Source organism: Symphodus melops, assembly GCF_947650265.1.
Source record: "Symphodus melops genome assembly, chromosome: 1".
NCBI classification, from domain to species: domain Eukaryota; kingdom Metazoa; phylum Chordata; class Actinopteri; order Labriformes; family Labridae; genus Symphodus; species Symphodus melops.
Window position 1 is genome coordinate 12,128,647 of NC_136691.1, and position 21,847 is coordinate 12,150,493.

Sequence of the window (21,847 nt, forward strand, 5' to 3'; positions counted from 1 at the left end):
AATTAAAAGACCATTATAACATGTTATATATTCACATATCAAATCCCCATAGTTGACCTCTTTTTTGCCCTTTTTCAAGCAAGTGTGAACCCCGAGCTTTCATTTAAACAAATTCAAAAAATACTTCTGCATCCCTCCGTCTTTGAAGTGTAATATCACCATCCCTTTACACGCAGTATTAAGTAAACTGCCATAAAAGGTGAGCGTCTTTTAAGCACAGCTTGTAAGTATTGTCCTGGTTGATCCCTGCTCATCAGCTGAGGTGTACGGTTGTCATCTGTTCGAGGAGTCAGACATTTACTGAAATCTCTTTTGACACGCTGCTCTTGCCACTCAGGCTTTCCTTCGGCTGAACCTGCCGATACTGTCTCACCTCAAAGTGCTTCCTGGAAAAACAAAGACAGGTAAAACAGAGGATGAACAAATCCACTACATAAACAAGTCAAACTGGTAAACTGGTTAAGTAAACATGAAGGTGATGTGTAAAGCTGCCGCTCACTTCTTGGCCAGTTCTTTCGATATCTCCTCCAGCGTACGGCCTTTGGTCTCAGGGATACAGAGGATGACAAACACCAGCAGAACGAAGCTCATGGCAGCGTAGAGGAACATCACATTATGCACTCCGATCCATTCTGGAAAAACAAGAGCAAAGAAATACAATCAATCTTTATTTGTATAGCGTCAATTCATAACAGGTGTTATCTCAAGACACTTAACACTTTGTTGCTAAGCTACTTGCTTGATTGTGTTTGTTAGTTAAGATAAGACCAAGAAGGCAAAATGTGGGCGTCGCAGCAGCAGCAGAAGCAGCAGCAGCACAAAACCAAGTAGGAAATAGAAAATAAAAATGTAAACAGAATAGATGAGATAAACACAAATCAAAGAAGAGGTACACACAACTACCTCTTATAAAAGGAGCTAAGTGAACTATCCAGGACTGTTAAGATTTTCTGTGCAAGAAAACTGCCCTCATGAACTGGAAATCGAGAAAAAAAAACAACAACATTGCACATTGAAAAAAAAAAAAAACTCAATATCAATCAATCAAATCAATAGAACAGCTCTCTGCCTTAATCAAAAAAACAAAATGCTCATGCTCAAATGCTTCGAATCTGTCTGGAACCCAATAATCAATTAAACTCACAACTACCCACAACATCATACTCATCAACTCTTTCTGCCCGTGCACCAATCACACACACTCACACAAACACGAATCTTTTTGGAAACCCCAATTACACGCCCCTTTATTTATTTATTTATTCATTTATTTATTATTTAATTTTTTTTCTCTCTTTCCAACTGCTTCCCATGTTCTCCCCTAAATTACCGTAGTGTGATGTTTTTTATTGCCACTTATGTGTCACATTCTTACTTTTATTTATTTGTTTACAGTAACTCTGATCTATATTGTTTTTTTCTCACTAAAAAATTTACTAATAATTAATCATTAATTTTGAGAAATTTGATATTCTCTTCTATTACCAATACCTGCCATATATTTCTTTCTTTTTCACTGTTATCAACTACCTATTATTGATGAATGACATTATTATTACTATAATTATATATTATTATTATTGTTATATGATTAACATTTATCTAAATAATACACACTACACTGGAACACAATTAACCAATCATCAACCAACCACCCTTTTCTTTTTTCTTTATTATCTCTTTCTCTCATTATCTATCCTCCAGCCCCTCCCGTAGCCGCCACCCTCTGAGTGCTCCATGTTTTATTCATACATAAGAAATAACTACAATCAAAAAAGAAAGAAATCCATCGGAAAGAACTCTAAAGACCAAACACACAGATCCCTTCCCATCAGGTCTGGGGGTTGTTTCAGTATTGGCGAGAGGGTAGCAGTGGGCAACCCATTTAGTTGCCCCCCTCAGTAGGGTCTGGGGGCAACTAAAACAGGGACACCACTACAGTGCATCGCACAATAACTGAACTAATAAATTGATAATATAGAAAGAAGGAGTGCAATGGAGGGATAGAATAAGAGGAGGGGAAGGAAAAAACGAAGATAGAAGGACAAGAAAAGAGTAAAAAAAAGAAAAATATTGTTAACTTAAATCTCACACACACACACACACACACACACACACACACACACACACACACACACACACACACACACACACACACACACACACACACACACACACACACACACACACACACACACACACACACACACACACACACACACACACACACACACACACACACACACCCTGCTTATAATTTGCTTGTTTTGTTTTTACTCCCTGCTTGCTGTGCTGTCTTTGTCTATGCTGTACATTATATTATCATGCCTCATCATTATGTGCAGGGAGTGGCTAGTTCAAATGACAAGTGATAATTTAAAATGATCGGTATGATATATCAGCTTGTTGTGATGAAGCTTGTACTGGTAAGCAAACTATGCAATGTAGGGCAAGTTATACTTGAAGCTTTGACGAGCTGGTTACAGTAGGTGTGTGCAAACAGTTCTTAGACGGTACAGTATGACGTCGAAAGAGAATCAGGTTGAAAGTCTCCACGACAATCAAGAGCAACAATGTTTTAGTAAGTCAATGAGTTATATTCTGTATGTCGAGCTTTATATTTCTGTATCGGCATAATGATCAATATGTTTTATTTGCTTCCTTAATTTAAAAAACAAAATAGTAACAGTAGCCAGAGGTGAAAATATCTCCATACTGTCTAGTTTGAGATGCGCCGACTGAAATCTGCCCAATAATGATATTTTCAAAGAAATGGTCAAATTCTTTATAGTTCTTGTTTTGGAAATTTCTGAAACAAAACCAACTCTCTTAAATTCACCTATTATATCATACAAAGGCCCCCTGAATTGTAAGCAATCTAAATCAGATCAGATAAATCCCACATTAAGTTTCTGTTGTCAGATCAAATGGACATATCGTATCATGGTCACGTAAACTTTCTGTAAGATCTTTAATTGTGTGTCTAGCTGTGTGGAAAAAAAAAAGGCACAAACTCATTTTTTACACACCTGTTACTGTGAGGAACGTCATGGAGATGAGCAGATTGGTGGCCCAGTTCACTGCCGACACCACAGACACAGCCCTGCCTCTCACTCCCATGGGAAAGATCTCGCTGAGAACCACATACACCACTGCAAAGGAAGACTGGAGTTACTAAGACATCAGCACAGAGTGATACTCATTTCAGTCTTCAACATTTCTGTGGGTAAAGTTTAGGAGAGACTTGAATCTTTAAAGTCAGGCTCCACACTGCTTTATCTGAGGAGACAATTAAGGTCTATACTTCACCTACACCTAGTTGTTGTATGATAAATGTTTGTACTTTGTCCTTTACGTAGCGTGGTGAATGCTACAGCCATTAGAAGCAGATAAATGTGTGTCAGTATGTACTGTATGTGAAATATCTGCGGTTTGTTTGATATGCTGAAACAGCACAGGAGGTGTGGTGTCATCAGGTACATCAGTATACTTACATTGACAAAGATTTAAATCTAGGTCACAGATAGATAGATAGATAGATAGATAGATAGATAGATAGATAGATAGATAGATTTTGATCTATTTTGAGTGGTGTGCATACAGAGGAAGTGATCGGGTACATACTTGGGCCGAGGCTGACGGAGAAGGCCGCTACATACAGCAGCAAGCTGATCAAGGACGCCACTCTCAATGAGGAAGAAACTTCTCCATGCGTCCTTCCTCCTTCTTGCTCACTAATCCCATCAACCTCTCTGTTGGTCCACTGTGCTTCCTCACTGTTCCATTGGGTGGGGAGCTCAGTGGAGAAAAAGTCGCTTTTATCCAGGTCCATAGAGGTTCTGTTTAAATCCCATTGTGAATGTGTGTGGTTTAGTATAGTCTGACTTGTACACAGGCTGGTGAGGTGAGTGTGACTTTGCAGAGTCAATGTCCCAAGAGCAACTAAAGAAATTCCCATTGCAACAGCACCCACGCTTAAAAACCTCTTGGGTCCCACACGGTCGACCAGCAGCACAGCTGGGATGGTGCCGACTACTTTGACCACTCCGAAGCCGGTGGATGCTAATGTCGCTGCCGCGTCGCTGTTGAAGCCGACACTTCGGAGGAGAGGGGAAGCGTAGGACAGGATGTTGGGCTGACCTGTAGCCTGCTGAAGGAAAACTAAGGCTACACCCGTTAGCAGCCTAGAACGCAAGTTAGCCTTGGAACTGAACAACTCCCGGAAACTATGGTCTGATTCTTCTTTAAGCCCCACCTGAATGTCTCTAAGTTCCACCTCCACTTGGTCCTTAACCCCGCCCCTCATTGTGGTCAGCACTTTCCTGGCTTGCTCCACTTTTCCCTGCGCCACAAGGAATCGAGGGCTTGGTGGGAGAAACAAAAGTACGCTGAACTGCAAGAGTGCAGGTGGGATTACGAGTCCAAAAGTGTACACCCAGCCATAAGGAAGAGTAGCAAAAGCATAACTACAGCTGAAACCCAGCATGACTCCCACAACCAGCATGAACTCGTACAGCGTCACCAGTAGACCCCTCCTTTCCCTCGGCGAAATCTCCGCAATGTACAGACACGCCCCTGTCCCTGACAGAGATGTCCCCATGCCGACGATCACCCGGCCAAGAGTCAGCGAGGCCAGTGAGGTGAGGGCGATGAGCACAATTGTTCCTCCGACCACCAGGACTGCGCTCAGGAGCAACGCCCAGCGGCGGCCGTAGCGATCGAGAATGGGACCTCCGGCCAGGCAAATGAGGAGAGCGCCGAGCAGGTGGGAACTGACCAGCAGTTCTTGTTCCCGGCAGGAGAGGGATAGGAGGCCCCGCAGCTGCAAGAGGACGCCAGAGGTCAGACCCATTTCATAGCCCAGCATCAAGCCACTCAGAGAGGCCGCGACAGTCGCCACCACCACCAGCCAGCTGCAGCCTAGAGACAGGGACAGACAATATACTGTAAGATAATCAAAGTATAAGAACGGTTTCTAGTTTTGCTGTAAGAAGTCCTTTGAGTTACTGGTAGACCTCCATGATAAGATGAAAACATGATGTATTAAAGCATTGTTAAATATTGTGAAGATAATATGCTTAGATTTGATTCTGTCTCTCCCTTGACGTTGAGCTATTTTGCGTATTCATGCCCTGCAGACTTGATCAACACAACCCCACTTCCCTCAAGCATCCGTAGAGAAAGTAGAACTAAATATAACCAAGTGTAACTTGAATTAGTCCAAAGTGCTGGTGCTTGGCTTTTAACTAACTCGAGCAGAAGTGAGAACGTGACTCCGGTTCTTGATGACCTTCACTGTTCAGTTTTTAGAGTAGATTTTACGATTTGATTGCTTTTTTTTAAAGCCGTACATAGTAAAGCACCAGCTGACATTTTAGATCGTTTAAAGATTTACGAACCTGATCAGTGTTGGAGATCATCTAGGAACTTTCTTTCCATTCCTGAATCTCGGCTCTCGACTCAAGGTTATCAAGCCTTTGTTGTTCAGGCTCTTTAGAACGATATGAGAGTTTTGGATTAGACAAGTCTGGGTCCACTTTTAACTTTGGTCTGCTTGTTTCTTTTTGTTTTTATTTTAAGAGCTGCCCTTGTGGCACTTTTAAAAGTGCTTTATAAATAATGGGATTATTATAATTATCATTATTGTAGAGATCATGGTGTGTCCACTTCAATGTGGCCTTTGTGCAAACATTTGCATCACAATGGCGGGGAAACTGCAACATATTCTGCCACAATTGTTGACATGATACTTTAGTCAGGATACATATTATATATCATTATATATTTACATTTTGCACAACTTGAAGATGAATAAATTAAAAAAAAAAAAAAAAGCTAAACTGGCCACACATATTGCTGCCCCAGGTGCTAACAGGATTTCACATGTTGCTGTCAAAATGCCCACTCAACATTCGGAGCCTTTGCACCAGCCTGCCTCAGTCCAAACATAATCTGATCATGCAAACAATTTCAGTAAAAGGTTGTAATAATCAGGGATAAGAGTGACATGGTACCGGTGTGTAATCCAGTAGGTATTGTATTTCTACGAAACACAACACATACTAAGAATTTTACTTGTTGCCCTGTCTCGTGCAGGGCAGGGATTAGACCCTAATTAAAGGTGTATTTAATCAAACAATTTCTAACGCCAGTGTTTCCCCTCTCACAGCTGAGTCAAAATTAAACCTGAATGCCTGAAAAGTACAATCATCATATTTCAACCCTGGGTTTATGTATGAATGACAGAAGATATGAGAGATTGTTGACTGTATTATTAATTAGTTTATGTTCAATAATCAAAGTCGGAGTAAAACACACAAACATACCATCTAACAAGTTGAATGAAAAATCACCCAGACAAAAAAAATGAATCACTTGTCTGCTTATTTCACTACACCACAGCAGCGTTTACCTCCAGATTGACAGATGTCTACTTCTGCATTCTGTGACCAGAAACCAGTTTAACTTGGCCAAGCATACGGCAAAATAAATGACGACTGGCTGTCGCCCTACATGCTACTGTCGCACGCAGTATATATGCATACTGATTTAGACTGTAAAAAGCATTTTTCCCCTCGGGTGATCAGGCAGCTGCTAGTTCACAAGTAACAATTTAAAAAAAAGTCACAGAACAGACATTCAGGTAACAAACTTACCTGTAAATTAATTGAAATAACAGAGAAATTAAAAATATTTAACTTTAAATTTAACTTTAAATACAAGAAAAAAACATTTGATAACGTTTAGTGTTACACACTGTGTGTTTTCATTCCTGATCTGTCTTTCCACGAGCGAAAGTGTACATAGTGTTTATGCCTTGTATTATTTAAGTCTTTGTATTTTTTTATCCCCTTATTTAATTAATGTAAACTTGCTCATAGCTGTTCTTTTTTTTTTCTTTTTTGCTATTGATGCCGTTTATATTCCCTGTTTTTTGGAGCTGCTGTAACACCCAAAATTCCCCCATTGGGGGATCAATAAAGATTATCCTTATCCTTATAAGATAAAAAAGAAAACACAGTAAATGTAACTGCTTGGGACCAAAAAGGTTGACTCTTTACAGTGATGATGATGCCTTTCTAACCATGACATCTTCTACAAATGCTGACTGTGTGCAAATTAGAGGTCAAAGGTTCAAATGAAGAATGCTGAAGCAAGTCATTGTGTGAATGTGCTACAGGCATGAGAGGAGTTGACCTCACATTTACAAACACCTTATGTCCTAGTCAGACGTGTCCCGAAAAACAAGTACGATTACAGACTTTGTCCTTTGCACACACATACCTGATGTATTCATCTCTAACTTCCTTTAACCCTTGCATGGTGTTTGGGTCTGTGGGACCCGTTTTACAAACCCCCTACTCAGTTATATTACATACAGGATGTTCTGAACCAGGGCGAATAAAGTGTGAAAAGAAATAAAAAAATAATATTTTTAATTATAAATTAAAAAAATATTTATATATATATATATATATATATATATATATATATATATATATATATATATATATATATATATATACTAAATAAATAAACAAGACACCAGTTTAACCAGTTTCTTATCACAACTGATCAAGATGGCCAAAAGATCCTTTCAGTTGATTTTGGAAGAGAGAGAAGCTTTTGATGATAATGTAGAGGAAGAGGTTTCAGAGTGCGACGACCACATTTCTGAAAAAGTGTGGCAGTGACTTTGAAGAAGAGAATGAGCGTCAGCTATGTCCAAAACAAAGACGAGCCACAGTCACATCCAATCAGCAGCTGGACTGTGACTGCCTACAGCTGCTAATCAAGGACCCTAAGCTGGCCACTGGTGATATTCTTTGTCATACAGGACATCTTAACATACATAGTTCTCGATGAACTGGGGAGACTTAAAATCCTGAGAAGACAACAAGTTTCAAAATTCTTGATCCTTTCATTGTTCTATTGCGCCCAGCAACAACGAAAACCAAGCGCTGCGAAGTGTGTGGACCCAAGATGGACAGAAAAACACAATACATGCATCAAGTGCAGTACATGCAACCCCCCCGTTTTCGATGGCCACAAACAAGAATATTTGAACAATATGTTCAAGAGGGCCTATATGTTGTCTAGACTGACATAGTTACTGTATGTGTCCAGCTTGTGTTGTGTAAACTAACATGAATGGGGTAAAAGAATAAAAATCAGCAGTGAAAAATCTTTATCAGACTTCAGTGATTATACTACTGATCAAAGTCTGACTTCAGCTAAAGATGCCAAACAACTGTTACACTCGTGCAGAAAGGTCCAGATTTTAAGACGGGGAGTAAGTTAGATATAATTATTCAATTTAGTTCATGGTATTTTACTAAATGTGCTGAAGTACACATAAAGCTTTCATGGCGAATACATTTACCTCTGCTGACTATTCCAGGCTGATGCAACAGCTTTAATGTGTCTCAATGGAAGCTGAACTCAGGTCACAGCTAGAATCAAATCAGCGGGTTAATAGAACAGATTCAGATTGACGAGCAGGAAGCTTTTGACGAGGGCGTGTCACAGCTTTTGTTATTCGAGAGCCAGATCAGGACGTCCTGACACAGGCATAATTAGAGTTATAAACTTTTGGCTTCATCATTAATCAGCGCCTGAGAGAATAGTCGATTCAGCAAAAAAAACCCACATTTGGGCTTAATGATGAACAACAAATATAGTAGTGTTCTTGAAAAGTCAAACATCTGTTCCTGGAGTTGAGTTTACCGAGTTAACTGACTAACCTTTCTGAGAAAAGTGAAGAGCAAGATTTTTTAAATGAGCATTAAATTCGTATTTGTTTTGTCTGTTATCAGGATCACTGATCAGGATCAGGATCACATTTATTACTCACTGACTGACGTCTGATGACAGATTCGTCTTTGTATGGAGGCTGAGTGATGGATGCCAGGGAATGTACATTGTAGGCGTTTCTGAATAAGGCAGGTACACCCTGACTGAGGTTATATAGTCATTCATTTGTACGCTCCAAAAATAATACTAACACACCTATGTCTTTAAGCTGGAAGTGATTAAATGTGTCAGTTTGTACCTGGTCCTTTTGCCGGGGCCAGTTTCTGGGTCCCAGAGGAGGGGTTATCTGGGAGGTAAGAAGCCATCTTCCTGGTCTCACTCTTCGGGTCCATCGTCGACCACCTTTTGTAAAAATACAGTAGATGCAAGCCAACAAATTAAAAGACAAAGCACTATTACTGTAGGATCACTATGAAAACAGCTAGCAGTAAGTTCCTAGCCATGCTTCTACAAAATGAATGCTTAACCTCCCATGTAGTGCCCTAATCACCAAACTTCATTAAGTCACTAAAGTGGGTCCAAACGCCATATCTTAAATATGAACCATGCATTTGAGATTAAGATAAATGGTTAAATACCTCCCCCATTTTTCTCCCTATTATTTGCAGTCCTGGAGTAAACAAACACCAGCTGATGCTCTGATTCTCTGCGTGGCCTTGGAGACAAGTTGACTTTCAGATGAACAGGGCTGTCATAAATACCAGATCTGTGAAGCTTACAATGGACACATGCAGCTCCTTCTGTTCCTGCAGGGCTGTTGAGTGAATGTACAGTAGTTGCTTAGACTGTAGTTTTGCAGCTTCAGCTCTCATTCTGTTTTAGGTGAGTGTTGACCTTTTAAGCTGTTCTAAAGTTTGCAGTATACATAATATACAGAAGGAAAAAAAAGTTTAGGACTAGTGCTGAAATCTGATACAAGGTAATCTTCTGGTAGCTACAACTCAAAGACCAACATGGAAAACACAGTCACAGATGTTGGCCGCTTGACTGTGGTGGGCTTTTCTATTGGCTATAATTTCAGCAGCTTTCATTTGATGCACACGTTCAATGAACAGACATTGAAGCTGTCATGACATCTGTAAAAGTTCCCTACCTGACGCCCCAGCTGTCTCTCTGATGTTCGCTTAAATTGTTCGTTGACGGTCGGTCCATTTACTTTCTTCTTCTGACTTTTTGACTGCAGAGACTTTTCCTTTACTCCAATGATCGTGTCGGCGCACGCACTCGGCTTGTTTTGGTAAGTCAGTCGTTAAGACCCGCCCACCAACGCCCAAAACCACCAATAGAAGACGTCAAATCGCTATGGAGACGCCTATGGTGAAATTTGATTGGTCCAAGAATGTTTAACTAATAGTTCTTATACTACATGCATTCATACGAAATCATTCTCATTCTCAATCGAAAAGTATTCCTCCGTGCGTTTTCATTTACCTCGTAGCTACACATGTGTCACAACATTCGTGCAACACTCAGAAGTTGGCCACCACCATAGGATCAAGCTATAAATTACACCTGTATCAATAATGCTTCTCCTCTCACACTGCAAGTAAAAACAAACAAGCTGCGTGTCCACCTGCTGTCTGCTGTTTTCCCGTGTCTTCTTCTTCGGGCTTGTTGGACTGTCACACCTGCCCTGATGCTTCACATGTGACAGCCCGTTCTGTCTGCGCATTCGTGGCCTACTTTTTTCCACGAGATGATCTTGTGAGATCTTATGACCAGACATGGCCCATAGAGTCCAATATTTTTTTTGACCTATGTTAAACACTGTAATTTGATCCTTCTTAGGTTCACCAGGGCTTGTCTTATGTAATGACTCAACATGTTCACTGTAAGTGGCCTACTTGTTGTAGATCGCCTAGTTTATGACTGCAAAACTCTCACATGAATGTTACATTATTTCACAAGGTACTTGTGCAAAATCCAGATTTCTTCATGTCATTCAATCTGTGGGTGTAAATACCCTTTCGAAATAAATGCCAGCAATGTCAATCTTTCAAAACACAACTTTTAGATATTGTCCTCAAAGATAGTAACAATTACTAGCTGGATTTATTTGTCTTACTTTAACTCTTTCAGACTTTGATGTAAGCCTATTTTAAACACCTTTATGAAATGGAAGAGATAATGTTTTACTTACCCAGCAGGAAACGTTATAATCAGCAGACACACCTATTGATTACCAAGAGGTCAAACTTGCATAATGTTACTTTGAGGAAGTAAAACAAATGTAGGCTATTTTTGAAAAAATAAAACATCAGTCAGTTCAAAAGTGTTCCATTAATAAAAAATCATGCAGTCACAATCCTACTGACATTTTTAACTGAAATTACACATCTTTATAGCAGCATGTAGCCTATTTATAAAGTGTAATTGCTAAGTACCTCTTAAACAAGAGAATGACCCTTAGCCTACAGGAATTTATCATTATGTCACATAGTTTATTATTCTTGTTTAATACATTAGCCAAGGTTTTTTTGTGCTTTGTCCACAACAAATTGTCCTGGCCTATCATGACTGATATGGGTATGACTCATGGTTCAGATCATTTAGGGTCATTTACAGAAACCTCACAAGGATATCGCTCAGCAATGACCATATAGAAAAACTATAAGCCTACACGATCAATCACTTCAAACAACAACTACACACTTAAATCGATGGAATTGCACATTTACTGAATTGTGTTATATGCAATGTAGCTTCTGTGTCATATTTCATACAGCGCAAGCAATAAAGCAAACTAAAGACTAGCTTGATACACCTGCAGTAAACCTGCAGTTTCCACTTGTAGTCTTACACTCCTGTTTCCTAAAATGTAGTTATGCCACTTTCAACACTTGGACTAAATAAGTGTTACGTATCTGTAGCTATATAACTGTCTGAAGCAGAATTGGTTAATCTTGGCCCATATTATAATTCATGTGGAGTGATTAAATTGTCCAGTGATGCTGCAATTACCTTACAAACAGATCAGGATGAACGGAAACAGGGCCACCTTGAGGGATTTCTGTTATACTACAACAAATGGTCAAAGTAATGACATGTTACCATAGCAGCAGCTGACTAAAAATTAATCATCTGTTAATGTACAAAAAAGAAGTAACACAACACATCTTGGATGTCAATTTGATTCATGATTAGTGAGGTCGTTGCGTTTAGTGAAATCTGGAATAGACTCGCTATCTGTTGGCTGTCATTTAATCTTTATCGATATGCTAGGAGTGATTAGCAGGTATTACTGTGCGCACATTGCTCCCCATAGCTGGCAGACCAGCTTCATCAGTTGTTTCCCTGCATCGATTTACTTGAGACTTTCCATTTTTAACCCACTTTGGATGAAAGTTTTTGTTTATTCTGTCAACTTGTTCACCTCCTCAGTCATCCTTGTACTGTAAATTCCCATATATTAAGTTAAGATAAAGACACAAAGTATTGACATTCATTTGTATCACCCCATATAAATAAACAAAAATGTTATAAGCTACATTGGTATTGTTGTGAGGTTTGACGTGTTTGAATAATGTCATTGTTTTATCATTCAACTTTTTGTTTTTATTTCTGTTCTATTCTTAGTGAGCTTTATAACACAACAAAAACAACAAAATAAGAGAAAGGAATTCTAAATTAAATGTTATACCTTGGCTGATTTAGAGTCTTAAATTCACCTTAATTACATGTTTTTGCTTTCTGGAAGGAAATTCTATCACCAAATGGAAACCCATGCAGTCACAGGGAGAACATGAATACTCCCTACAGACAGAAGCAACTTTTACAGCAGTACATGTGTTACTTTATGTAATGGCCAATTTATAGCTTCAGAGATATCATTAATAACTGCACCTAGTTTAAAAGAACTGGCTTTTATGCTGAGTTGTGTTAACTTGATGTGCAATGATGAACCAAAGCCTCAAAGGGCAACTGAATAAAAATCCAATATCTGATCTGACTAAATAGCTTCAACAGTTATGAGATTATTTGTTTGGAATATCTTGTTCTCTACCGCTTTATGTTGAATTCTTAGTCTTTGTTGCTCATCAGTTTGAAACAGAGACACTGACTTTCAATAGGGTTGGACAGGGCACAGTCTTCTGAAACGAAAGATTGGTTTGTCCTCTGCGTTTTGCTTATGTCATTTTATTTTATACAATGTCAAAGCTTTTTTCTAGATGTCAGTTTGTCTCAAGCTTTGTGAAAGGGTTTTACACTTTGTAATTTTGTTTTTGTGCTTCCTCCTAGAAGCTGCTCAAAAGCGTTGCATGTTTGGAAGAATAGTTCACCTGTGTGGTCTTAATGCAACACTCTGGACTCTATTGAGGGAAATGCTGAATAAAATGTACAGAATTTAGATATGTGAACGTAAAACATAAGCCAGTTTCACTTGTACAAATCGGCCACATTTTTACATTAATTGACATCTTTTGTATGCGATCCTTGTCTCTGTCTTCATTAATAGGATATTTATATATACACATCCTACTTTCACTTATTATTCTGATTGTCTTTATTTAGTTTGTCCTGACACTTATCCAAAACCTTTTGAAGATGTTTTAGTCCAACTAACTAAAACAACATTTAACCAATAAAATTTGTTGTTACTTATATGACTAATATTTTTAATGTAGTGTTCTATTTACATTGCTTTCAGATGTTTTGGGAGTATGCAAGTAAAGGACTGTAAAGTATTTATTAGTTTAAAATCACAAGTTTGTGTTTGAACAGTCATATGTGCAAATACTGTAAAATAACATCAGGAGATGAAATAAGATTCAACACCGTCACTGCTCATGGCATGCAGTAAGTACTGAGAAAACACGATGCAATATAGAAACAGTGTAAAAATGACTTAAGTAAGTAAAGTGACTTAAGTAGTAAGTAAAGGGGAAGTTGGGTAGTTGTGTACGGTGTAAACAAGATACAATTATATTCATAAGCAAATGATTTTATATTATTTAGTTAAACTCAATTTATCAATCCAATTTAACAGTTCAACTATTTATTTACTTTTATATGAAAGTAAAATCTGTCCTTTCTAAATTATAAATCTGTGTCACAACTGTCATGTATCGTACGTTTTGGCCAGCAGATGGCAGTGCAGGACTACAGCTGCAAAAGAAACCTATCTGGAAGTATTGTCTCAAATGTTCAGCCCTATGCTAAATTACAACATAAAACACTATTGATGCCAATAAAGATCACAAAGTCCTCTGATGAATTTAAAAATATTCCGTACTGTACCAATTTTTTCTCTACACAACACACATCCTGTTTTAATTCATCTTTGCACCTTTGTTTCAGTGGCTGATAAGAAACAAGTTAGTCTGTTTCTAATAGTCTACCATGGGATTGTAAAGAGCAAGATGATGATACAAATACAGTAACATTATGTAAGTTAGTGTGGTCAGTGTAACAGAGTTAAGGCATGGAGGAATGTGTAACCTCATGGATAAAAAACATGCAGGATTTACATAGACCGTTATCTTAGATAGAGGAATAACAGCTAGCCAATAAGATGCTATCAACGATGATCAGTAATAATTTAAAGAACATTTCCTCAAATTGTTATTCGGCTGAACTTGGGTCAGTCAAAGGAGCCACTTCTCAGGCCAAAAGAGGTCCAACTTTTTACATGAATATAAGGATTTTTGTGTGGAAGTATGTGGCTTTGACCAGGGCCCCTTTCCAACTCCTCTTATAATGTTAAACTACCTGTTTAAAATTCTTTCCTCACTTTATCCTCTTCTCAGGAAGTTTGAAGGTCACTTACACAATAACCCTGATTCTGTGAGACATTCAGTGTCCTATATAAAGAACCAACAGAAACATTTAATTAAATCACACCACCTTCAAGTCTAGTGGAAGGACACGTTCTCCACTGTTTGACACACTGACTTGCTGTGCCACTGCTGATGAAGCAGTATTTGATTTCTGCTTTGATTATGATGCAATCGCACAACAAAAAAAGAAAAAAAAGAATGCTGAACTCATTTATATTGAGTGGCTTTATCGGTCAATAATTTGTCTGCAAACTGGTCCGACCTGTGCACACACACACGCTTAGACGTCACAGTCATCGTTGTGTAAGGTGCTGACACACGCTGGAGGGTAAAGTCCTCTCTTAACTAATGTGGGGCATTCGTCAGCAGTTGGGCTCTGTAAATGTTTAGCATTTTGTCTTCATTCTTTACATTTTTTTGTTCGACCCATGAAGAGAATGTTGCCCATTTATCAATGATTAAAAACATCTGTGATGTAATAAAGTTAAACTTTTATTGCAAACAAAACATTTGTCACATAAATCTTAGACAGTTTTACAATTTACAATACATTTAACAGGAATCATTACATATACATATTAAAGCATACCTTTAGTCATTTTTTGTTCAATATACATTAAAACTAGTACACATGACTCCAAATATACAAACAAACTTAAATACCGTCAAACTGCATTACAGCAATATTAAAATGGAGTGTCGTTTTTCCATGTCATCTGCTCGGCTTGAGGCTGCCGCTGCATTAATGTGAGGCGAATGGAAGACTCAATGAGAGGGACATGTTGGCAAGAAGAACTACACAAACACTTGACACTCTCTCTCTCTCTCTCTAGCAGCAGTGATCTTTCGTTCTCTCTCTCTCTCTCTGTCAATATTACTGTTATTGTTTTATGTGCAAATAAAGATATTAAACATTGTTCCAACCTCACACGGGTAAGAGATGGAACTTGTGTATAAATTTAGTGCTACATCGTTCCTCTCCGGGGATGCCAAAAGTCGAAAAGGAAAGAAACAACAAGGTGACATCGACACGGAACAACCCAACAGATGTGAGCTCTGATGGAGAGAAAAAATAAAGGCACATCAGAGAGAAAAACAAAGCCAAGCATCTCCCTCTGTAACATTCAGCCTCAAATGACTCCCTTTCCAGACAGTAAATGATAAGAAACTAAAGCACCAAAAATGAACCTTGTCTCCAAGCTACTTATTCAAAACTCAAAAGCTCAGTCTATGTGGGTGGTTTGACAGAATCTCGACAGTGTAAAGATGCTTCGCTACATGGATGAAGATGGAAATCCTCCTCGGGGCTTGTACAAAACAATCCAGCCTTCTTCTTGAGAAAAAGTTGTTGCGTGTGCTTGTTGGTTGCGGCTGCCTGTTTGCTGCCTCGGCTGTGTGCAAAGGACTTCCACGAAGACATTGGAAGGCTGCAGAGCTTTTATTTTGAGTCATGTCGTAGAAGTTGGAGGGATTGTGCGTTGGTTCACCAGGGAAAGATAGACGACAACCCCAATAAGTTCTTTATTGTGGTTTGCATAGTCTTGTGGTAGGACTTATAAATGCATTCAAAAGTTGTAGAGTTTGCATGACAGATTTTTTTTTTTTTTTAGATGTCGCAGGGGGGTTAATTCTGGTCTATCCATCTTCCTGACTGGAAATGTAAAGTGGGGCCAAGATGCAAGTAAATGGAAAAACCCCAGTTCAAGTCCATTGAGTCTGTGTTGGGGTCCATTCTGTGTGCCTGTGTTATAATCCTATAGGTAGGAGTCCATTGAGGGGGCATAGGAGAAGCCCACGAAGGCCTCGGCCGCCTCTTTGATGCTGGCTGTGACAAGTGCGCTGTCGGGGGAGCAGCCGATGGAGCTGGGAACCGGCTCATCTGTGAACTCTGGATCAAAGTGCCGCAGGTCGTTGGGTCCCGTCTGAGGGAAGGGGAGACAAGTAGAGATTAGTTAGACTTGAACAGTCAAAATACCTTCCCATAATTGGAGATGATCTAATCCAAAGAGAGGAAGGATCGAGTTATGTAAAGCCAAATATTTGACTTTGTGGACTTTGGCTACTTTTACTTTAGGACATCACACTATACATGGGGACTTATTAGAGTGTTACAAAGGGAACGTACCACGTTGGGGTTGAAGGGAGGGGTGATCTTCTTGGCGTTGAGGTCATCCCAGTTGATGGGGGAGAAGAACATGTGGTTCTTTATTTCAACCTGTAGAGAGATGCAAATGATTAAACGATGCCCCCAAAAACACTTTTAACATGTAAACGCACAATCACGTAAAATCAAACACTTACAAAGTCGTCTGTGCAGCCCAGCCTCTTGGTGCGGTCCTTCTGCAGCAGACCCTCCAGCAGATGTCGAGCTGCGTTGGAAATGTTGGGTTTCAGCTGCAGCGGCTTGTTCAGGATGTTGTCGTACATCTCGGCTGTGTTGCGGCTGTAGAACGGAGGCTAAAGAGAGACAAAAACAAGAGAGTGATGAGTATCTGAGCAACAATGATAAGAAAGAATCTGCATGACAAACATGATGTTGTCTCTTAAAGCCATGCAGGTACAAGCATGTGGTTAGCAAATAAGATAAGACCTTGCATTTCTCATAGTCTAGCTTATAAGTACAGAATGACAATATAACAAACGTTACAAACAAGTCACTTAAGGTGTGGGGGATTTTACTCACCAGGCCGTAGAGCATCTCATAGACAACAGCTCCTAAACACCACCAGTCTACTGTTCTGTCGTATGGCTGCTTGTGTAGAACTTCAGGCGCTAAATACTGACAAAAAAAGGCAAAGATGGTGAGATTCATGACTAAATACAACAGAATGCTGTAAAAACAGAGGATAAAAAGGTACTCTGGATGACTGAGTATGCTGTCCTCACCTCTGGCGTTCCGCAGAAGGTCGACGTGGTTCCGTTGGGTTCAATGTTCTCCTTGCACAGGCCGAAATCTGTCAGAATGATGTGTCCCTGCGAGTCCAGCAGGATGTTCTCTGGCTTCAGGTCCCTGTACACGATGTTGAGGGAATGGAGGTACCCAAGAGCACTGGCGATCTCTGCTGAGTAGAACCTGGCCCTAGGCTCGAGGAAGCAGCGCTCTCTCTGTAGGTGGTAGAACAACTGGAGGAGAAAGAGAAGAGAAAAAAAAGAGAAGCAAAGGTTATTGTAATGAGTGTTGGCAGACACAAAACCTTAAATGACTTTCCTATGATAAAGATGATCTACAAAATCCCAGGAGGAGCGAGAGGAAATTATAAAGAGAAAGAAAAGCAATAAAATACAGAAGGAGACACAAAGAGGAAATGGGAGAGATGGGAAATGAAGAGTCATGACAGCTAGAGCTTAAAAAGTCTTACAAGGAATGACAAATGAATTGAGGGGCTAAAGGTTTGGTGAGAGAGGGAAGAAAGAGAAGGGAGAAATGCATCCTGTTTCCTGATGAGGCCCATATTTAATCAGCACTGTCTCTGTTTGTGCAACAATCGCGGGAAATTAGCTCGATTAGACACACACTGAGCCTGCTAATTTTGGCCCAAAGCCTCTCCCGCTGCCCCAACCCACCCCGTGATTTCCTGAGAGGTGTTTCCTTTAGAAAGAAAGAAAGAAAGAAAGACACAACTTCTATTCTGCTACTCATGACAGGATATCCCCCGGTGTCTGTCTGTCTCTGGCTCCTCTTTATCTCCGACTCTAATGTTAAATCATCCTTTTTGAAAACTTCTGTCCCCCCCAGCGAAATCCATCTTTTAAACTTCCTCCTCAATAAAACATTCATCTTTAGCTGCTTCTTTAAATAGCCCAGCTTCTCCCTCCTCCTCCATCATTTCTGCTGCTTTTTCTTATCTTTTCTGGCCATAACTCACCTCTCCTCCATTGATGTAGTCCAAAATGAAGTAGAGCTTGTCCGCTGTTTGGAAAGAGTAGTGGAGGCCAACCAAGAACGGATGCTTGACATTCTTTAGCAGCACATTCCTCTCTGACATAATGTGCTTCTCCTGAGAAAAAAAACAAAATAAATGGGGTTAAAGAAGAAGACACCTTTTGTCATCAGCGCACAAGAGCATGTATGAACGTGAATTTACCTCCTTCTTCTTGAGGATTGCCTTCTTCTGTAAGACTTTAACTGCGTAAAACTCGTCATCTGTGCGGTGTCGTGCCAGCAAAACTTTCCCAAAGCTTCCTTTTCCGATCACTTTGAGGAAGTGGAAGTCGCTGGGTTTGGCTGAAGGGTTGGAGGAAGGACCAAGGTTGATCTGCTGCGATGGACTGGGCTGTGAGAGAGATAGCAAGAAAGAGAAGAGTGAGGATGTTAGAGCCATAATATGAACCCCAATATGCATAAGCAGAGGACATGTGTGTGTCTCTGCATATAACACATATAAACAAAGGAAGGAGCACACAATTAACTGTTTAACGCTAAATGTACTTACAGGGGGAGACGGGTTTGTATTCAGGAGCTCAGCATCCTGAGGAGAGCTCAAGTTCAGAATAGACTGCACTTCAGGACTGTAAAAAAAAAAAGAGTTCATACTTAGGTTTATGTCCTAACAAAGCAAATATGCATTCTGCATTGTTTAGATATGAATCAGCTGATTTGGAAGGCAAATTGAGTCACAAAGTTTCCTCAGAGGACACTAGATAACTGTGATTTCTGCCCTGCGTTTCCCAATGTTTTGTCCCTTCAGTTACTAAAGAACAATTATATGAGTCAGATGGTACTCACTGCTTGCAGGCGTAGGAGTTTGTGGCAAGCCTCTGAATGAAGTCGTTCAGCCCCATTCTCCTCTGTTTCATAAAAGCTGCAACACAAAAGAGAGAGAAAGAAAAATTAGACTTTTAGATGAAAAGCTAAAAGAAATCCATTGATGTTGAGGCCACACTGGAAAAAAAACAAAACAAAACAAAACAAAAACATTTAGCTATGATTCCATACCGGTGACTAAAGCCACAAGCCCTCGACTTTTGGAATAAGTCATGACTTTCTTCTCTGTTTCTGTTTTGATCGTCATGATGATGAGAAGAACAGCAGCTCTGTTCTCATCAGCAGTCCAAACACAAATATTACTGTCCTCCTTTTTGACTCTATTTTATTGCCACCATGAGGGAGGAACTGTGCCCTCCCATCGACACCAAACACACACCGACACCTCCCCTATTGGGCGTCCCCCTCTGCAAACATTTCATCCTGCTAAATGGACCGTGAGGAAAGGATCGATTCCGTGCTCGGCCAATCAGAGGCCGTTGCGCTTCCTGTGCGTCATAGACACACCTTTGAAATGTGCTTGCGTCAAAAACCAGACAAAAAAACAGCAAGAAAAAGTTCTTAACCACAGCTCCAGTCAATGAAATGTTGAGTTGTACTATTTGTACTTATGTTTGTGCAATGCCATAGAGACATACGCACGCCTGTGACATATGCACATATGTCACACGGTCTTAAAGGTTAAAGACAGCAACATGAATCTATGGCGGCCTAAACAAACCCTATAATGGCATCCAGATGCGACCACCACAAGCATATGATGTCCTTCTAAGTTCCAGGAGTAAATACTGTAAATATAAGAAGACACTGGGACTTGTTCTCCAACTCTGTTTGTGTAACCTTTTGTCCATGCACTCCATCCAACCCCTCCTCAGTTTTCAACCTTGTCTTGTACAAATAATCGGATAGCCTATTAGCCAGACCTATCAGCTTCACTGTTTGGCTGCTTCTCAATTAAAACGACCGGGGGTGATGTAAGTTCCCTCGGTATACAAAAGACGCGAGGGGGAGAGCCTGCATGAGCAGAGGGAGGCTCAGTGCCAAGAAAAAGCCGCTGCAAGTGGAAAAGTACAGACTGAGAAACTTCTGAACACACCAAACTCAAACAAGATGAAAGTGCTGAGAGAAAAAGAGATCAGACCAACAATATGTTATAGCTTGAAACCCACAGTGGAAGCTTTAAGAAGCAGACAAATTACTCCAATACCATTCATCAGAATAGTGTGATCCGCACTGTGCGCTGTGCGCTAGTTGGCACGCAGTTGCGCAGACGGGTTCAGTTTGTTACGGTTATGTAAGGCGCCTGGTTTTTTTGTTGTATCTCCACCTGCATGAATTTATTGAAATGTAACTCACATGAAGTCCAAATCCATGTTATAAGCACATCAAAAAAGCGTGCATAAAAACTGGAAGAGATAAAAGATTTTGGGGAAATAATGCAACACTATTTTTGAACATGTTTCGAAAATTAACAGCAAAAACAGTATAATCAAACAATGAACCTTTGCTGCTCAACACACACGTCTGGAAACCTTGCGTAAAACAACGAACCATCGTAGTTGTTTTTTATTTTTTTTATCCAGGTTTACGGTCTCTTTAACGTCTAGTTTGCAAAAAAAAAAAAAGAAACACACACACACACCGGGTTTAGTTTCCATGGACAACACAAACTTAGCTCCAACCAAGTTTTTATTTCACAGCATGCAGAGTTGGAGTTCATCAAGTTAGAGAGTCACCAAGACTCCTCTGGAAACTTTTCACAGACCCCCTATCAGCGAGCATCATAAATCCAGGTCACTAGATTATGGGGGGGGGGACTGGGCACCCCCCAAGAATGTCTGCCAGAGCTTTCTTCCCCACCAGACAGAGAGAGTGTGCTGTGTGCCTCAGCTTTACCCTCATAAATGCGCCTTTTAATGTCTACATTAAGAGATAGGAAACGAAGAAATACCGATTAAAATCTCCCTAAACGATGATTATTTAGAAAAAAAGAAGTAGTCTACGGAGAGATCAATCTGCAGTCTACTTACAAGTGAGGGTAGTCGTTTTGTCTTTCATGATGATGAGTTATTTATCCGATTCACAAGGAAATGAAGAAGAAGAAGAAGCAGAGGAGAAGCTTTGGGTTCCTTGGCAGAGAGGTTATCGAACTACACGGCAGCATTCCCCTCCTTGGAGAGTTTCATCCACAGAATTTTTCCTCCTTTTTTTTTTTTTTTTTTTTTTTTTAGGGCGGAGACATCCCGCCCTCTGATTCTTTCCACTGCACAGTTTGGTGTTTCATGCATGGTTTGTTGCATGACTCTTCATTGCAGGGCGACGTTATGTTGAATTCAGAGGCTGCTCTTTGCTTACAACGAGTCGATCGAAAAATAGATCACATTTTAAACATGTTAAAGTGTTTAGTGATCAAAAAAACAACAACATGGATAGACGTGTAAGAAAGAGATGGATTTTGGCAAAATATGGGTTTAATTTGTCTAAAATGTAG

At 39.9% G+C, this 21,847-nt stretch overlaps 2 protein-coding genes across 7 annotated transcripts in view; both read right to left on the reverse strand.

The window, feature by feature from the left end:
• Positions 1–181: 181 nt before the first annotated feature.
• Positions 182–10,064, reverse strand: slc2a12 (solute carrier family 2 member 12). 2 transcript variants are annotated; one of them, XM_079358226.1, is made up of 6 exons: positions 9,908–10,064; positions 9,053–9,156; positions 3,625–4,920; positions 3,030–3,152; positions 500–632; positions 182–386 (listed from the first exon to the last, which is right to left on the reverse strand). In XM_079358226.1, the coding sequence occupies exons 1-6, from the start codon at positions 9,964–9,966 to the stop codon at positions 290–292; spliced, it is 1,812 nt and encodes a 603-aa protein (XP_079214352.1). In that variant the 5' UTR covers positions 9,967–10,064; the 3' UTR covers positions 182–289. The 2 variants fall into 2 exon arrangements, with proteins under 2 accessions (XP_079214352.1, XP_079214353.1); XM_079358227.1 differs by lacking the exon at positions 9,908–10,064 and adding an exon at positions 9,393–9,584.
• A 5,006-nt stretch (positions 10,065–15,070) lies between these two features.
• sgk1 (serum/glucocorticoid regulated kinase 1) overlaps positions 15,071–21,847 on the reverse strand; it is a 33,270-nt gene continuing 26,493 nt past the window's right edge. For 3 of the 5 annotated variants that reach the window (XM_079336926.1, XM_079336925.1, XM_079336923.1), the window contains 9 exons: positions 19,318–19,393; positions 19,025–19,100; positions 18,677–18,865; positions 18,458–18,589; positions 17,478–17,714; positions 17,275–17,370; positions 16,893–17,048; positions 16,717–16,806; positions 15,071–16,513 (listed from right to left, as the gene is read on the reverse strand). In XM_079336926.1, the coding sequence (XP_079193052.1) occupies positions 16,346–16,513; positions 16,717–16,806; positions 16,893–17,048; positions 17,275–17,370; positions 17,478–17,714; positions 18,458–18,589; positions 18,677–18,865; positions 19,025–19,100; positions 19,318–19,393 (1,220 nt within the window). In that variant the 3' untranslated portion in view covers positions 15,071–16,345. Of the gene's footprint in view, positions 16,514–16,716; positions 16,807–16,892; positions 17,049–17,274; positions 17,371–17,477; positions 17,715–18,457; positions 18,590–18,676; positions 18,866–19,024; positions 19,101–19,317; positions 19,394–19,527; positions 20,834–21,386; positions 21,523–21,847 lie in introns of those variants that run through there. The other 2 variants (XM_079336924.1, XM_079336922.1) reach the window with 2 other exon arrangements.

Excerpts from the sequence above, each read along its gene's own strand:
- slc2a12 (XM_079358226.1), bottom strand. The coding sequence starts at position 9,966 with ATGGACCGACCGTCAACGAACAATTTAAGCGAACATCAGAGAGACAGC. Across the intron at positions 633-3,029 it reads GACGTTCCTCACAGTAACAG|AATGGATCGGAGTGCATAAT; the intron begins GTGTGTAAAAAA and ends TTGTTTTTCCAG. Across the intron at positions 387-499 it reads TCGAAAGAACTGGCCAAGAA|GAAGCACTTTGAGGTGAGAC; the intron begins GTGAGCGGCAGC and ends TTGTTTTTCCAG.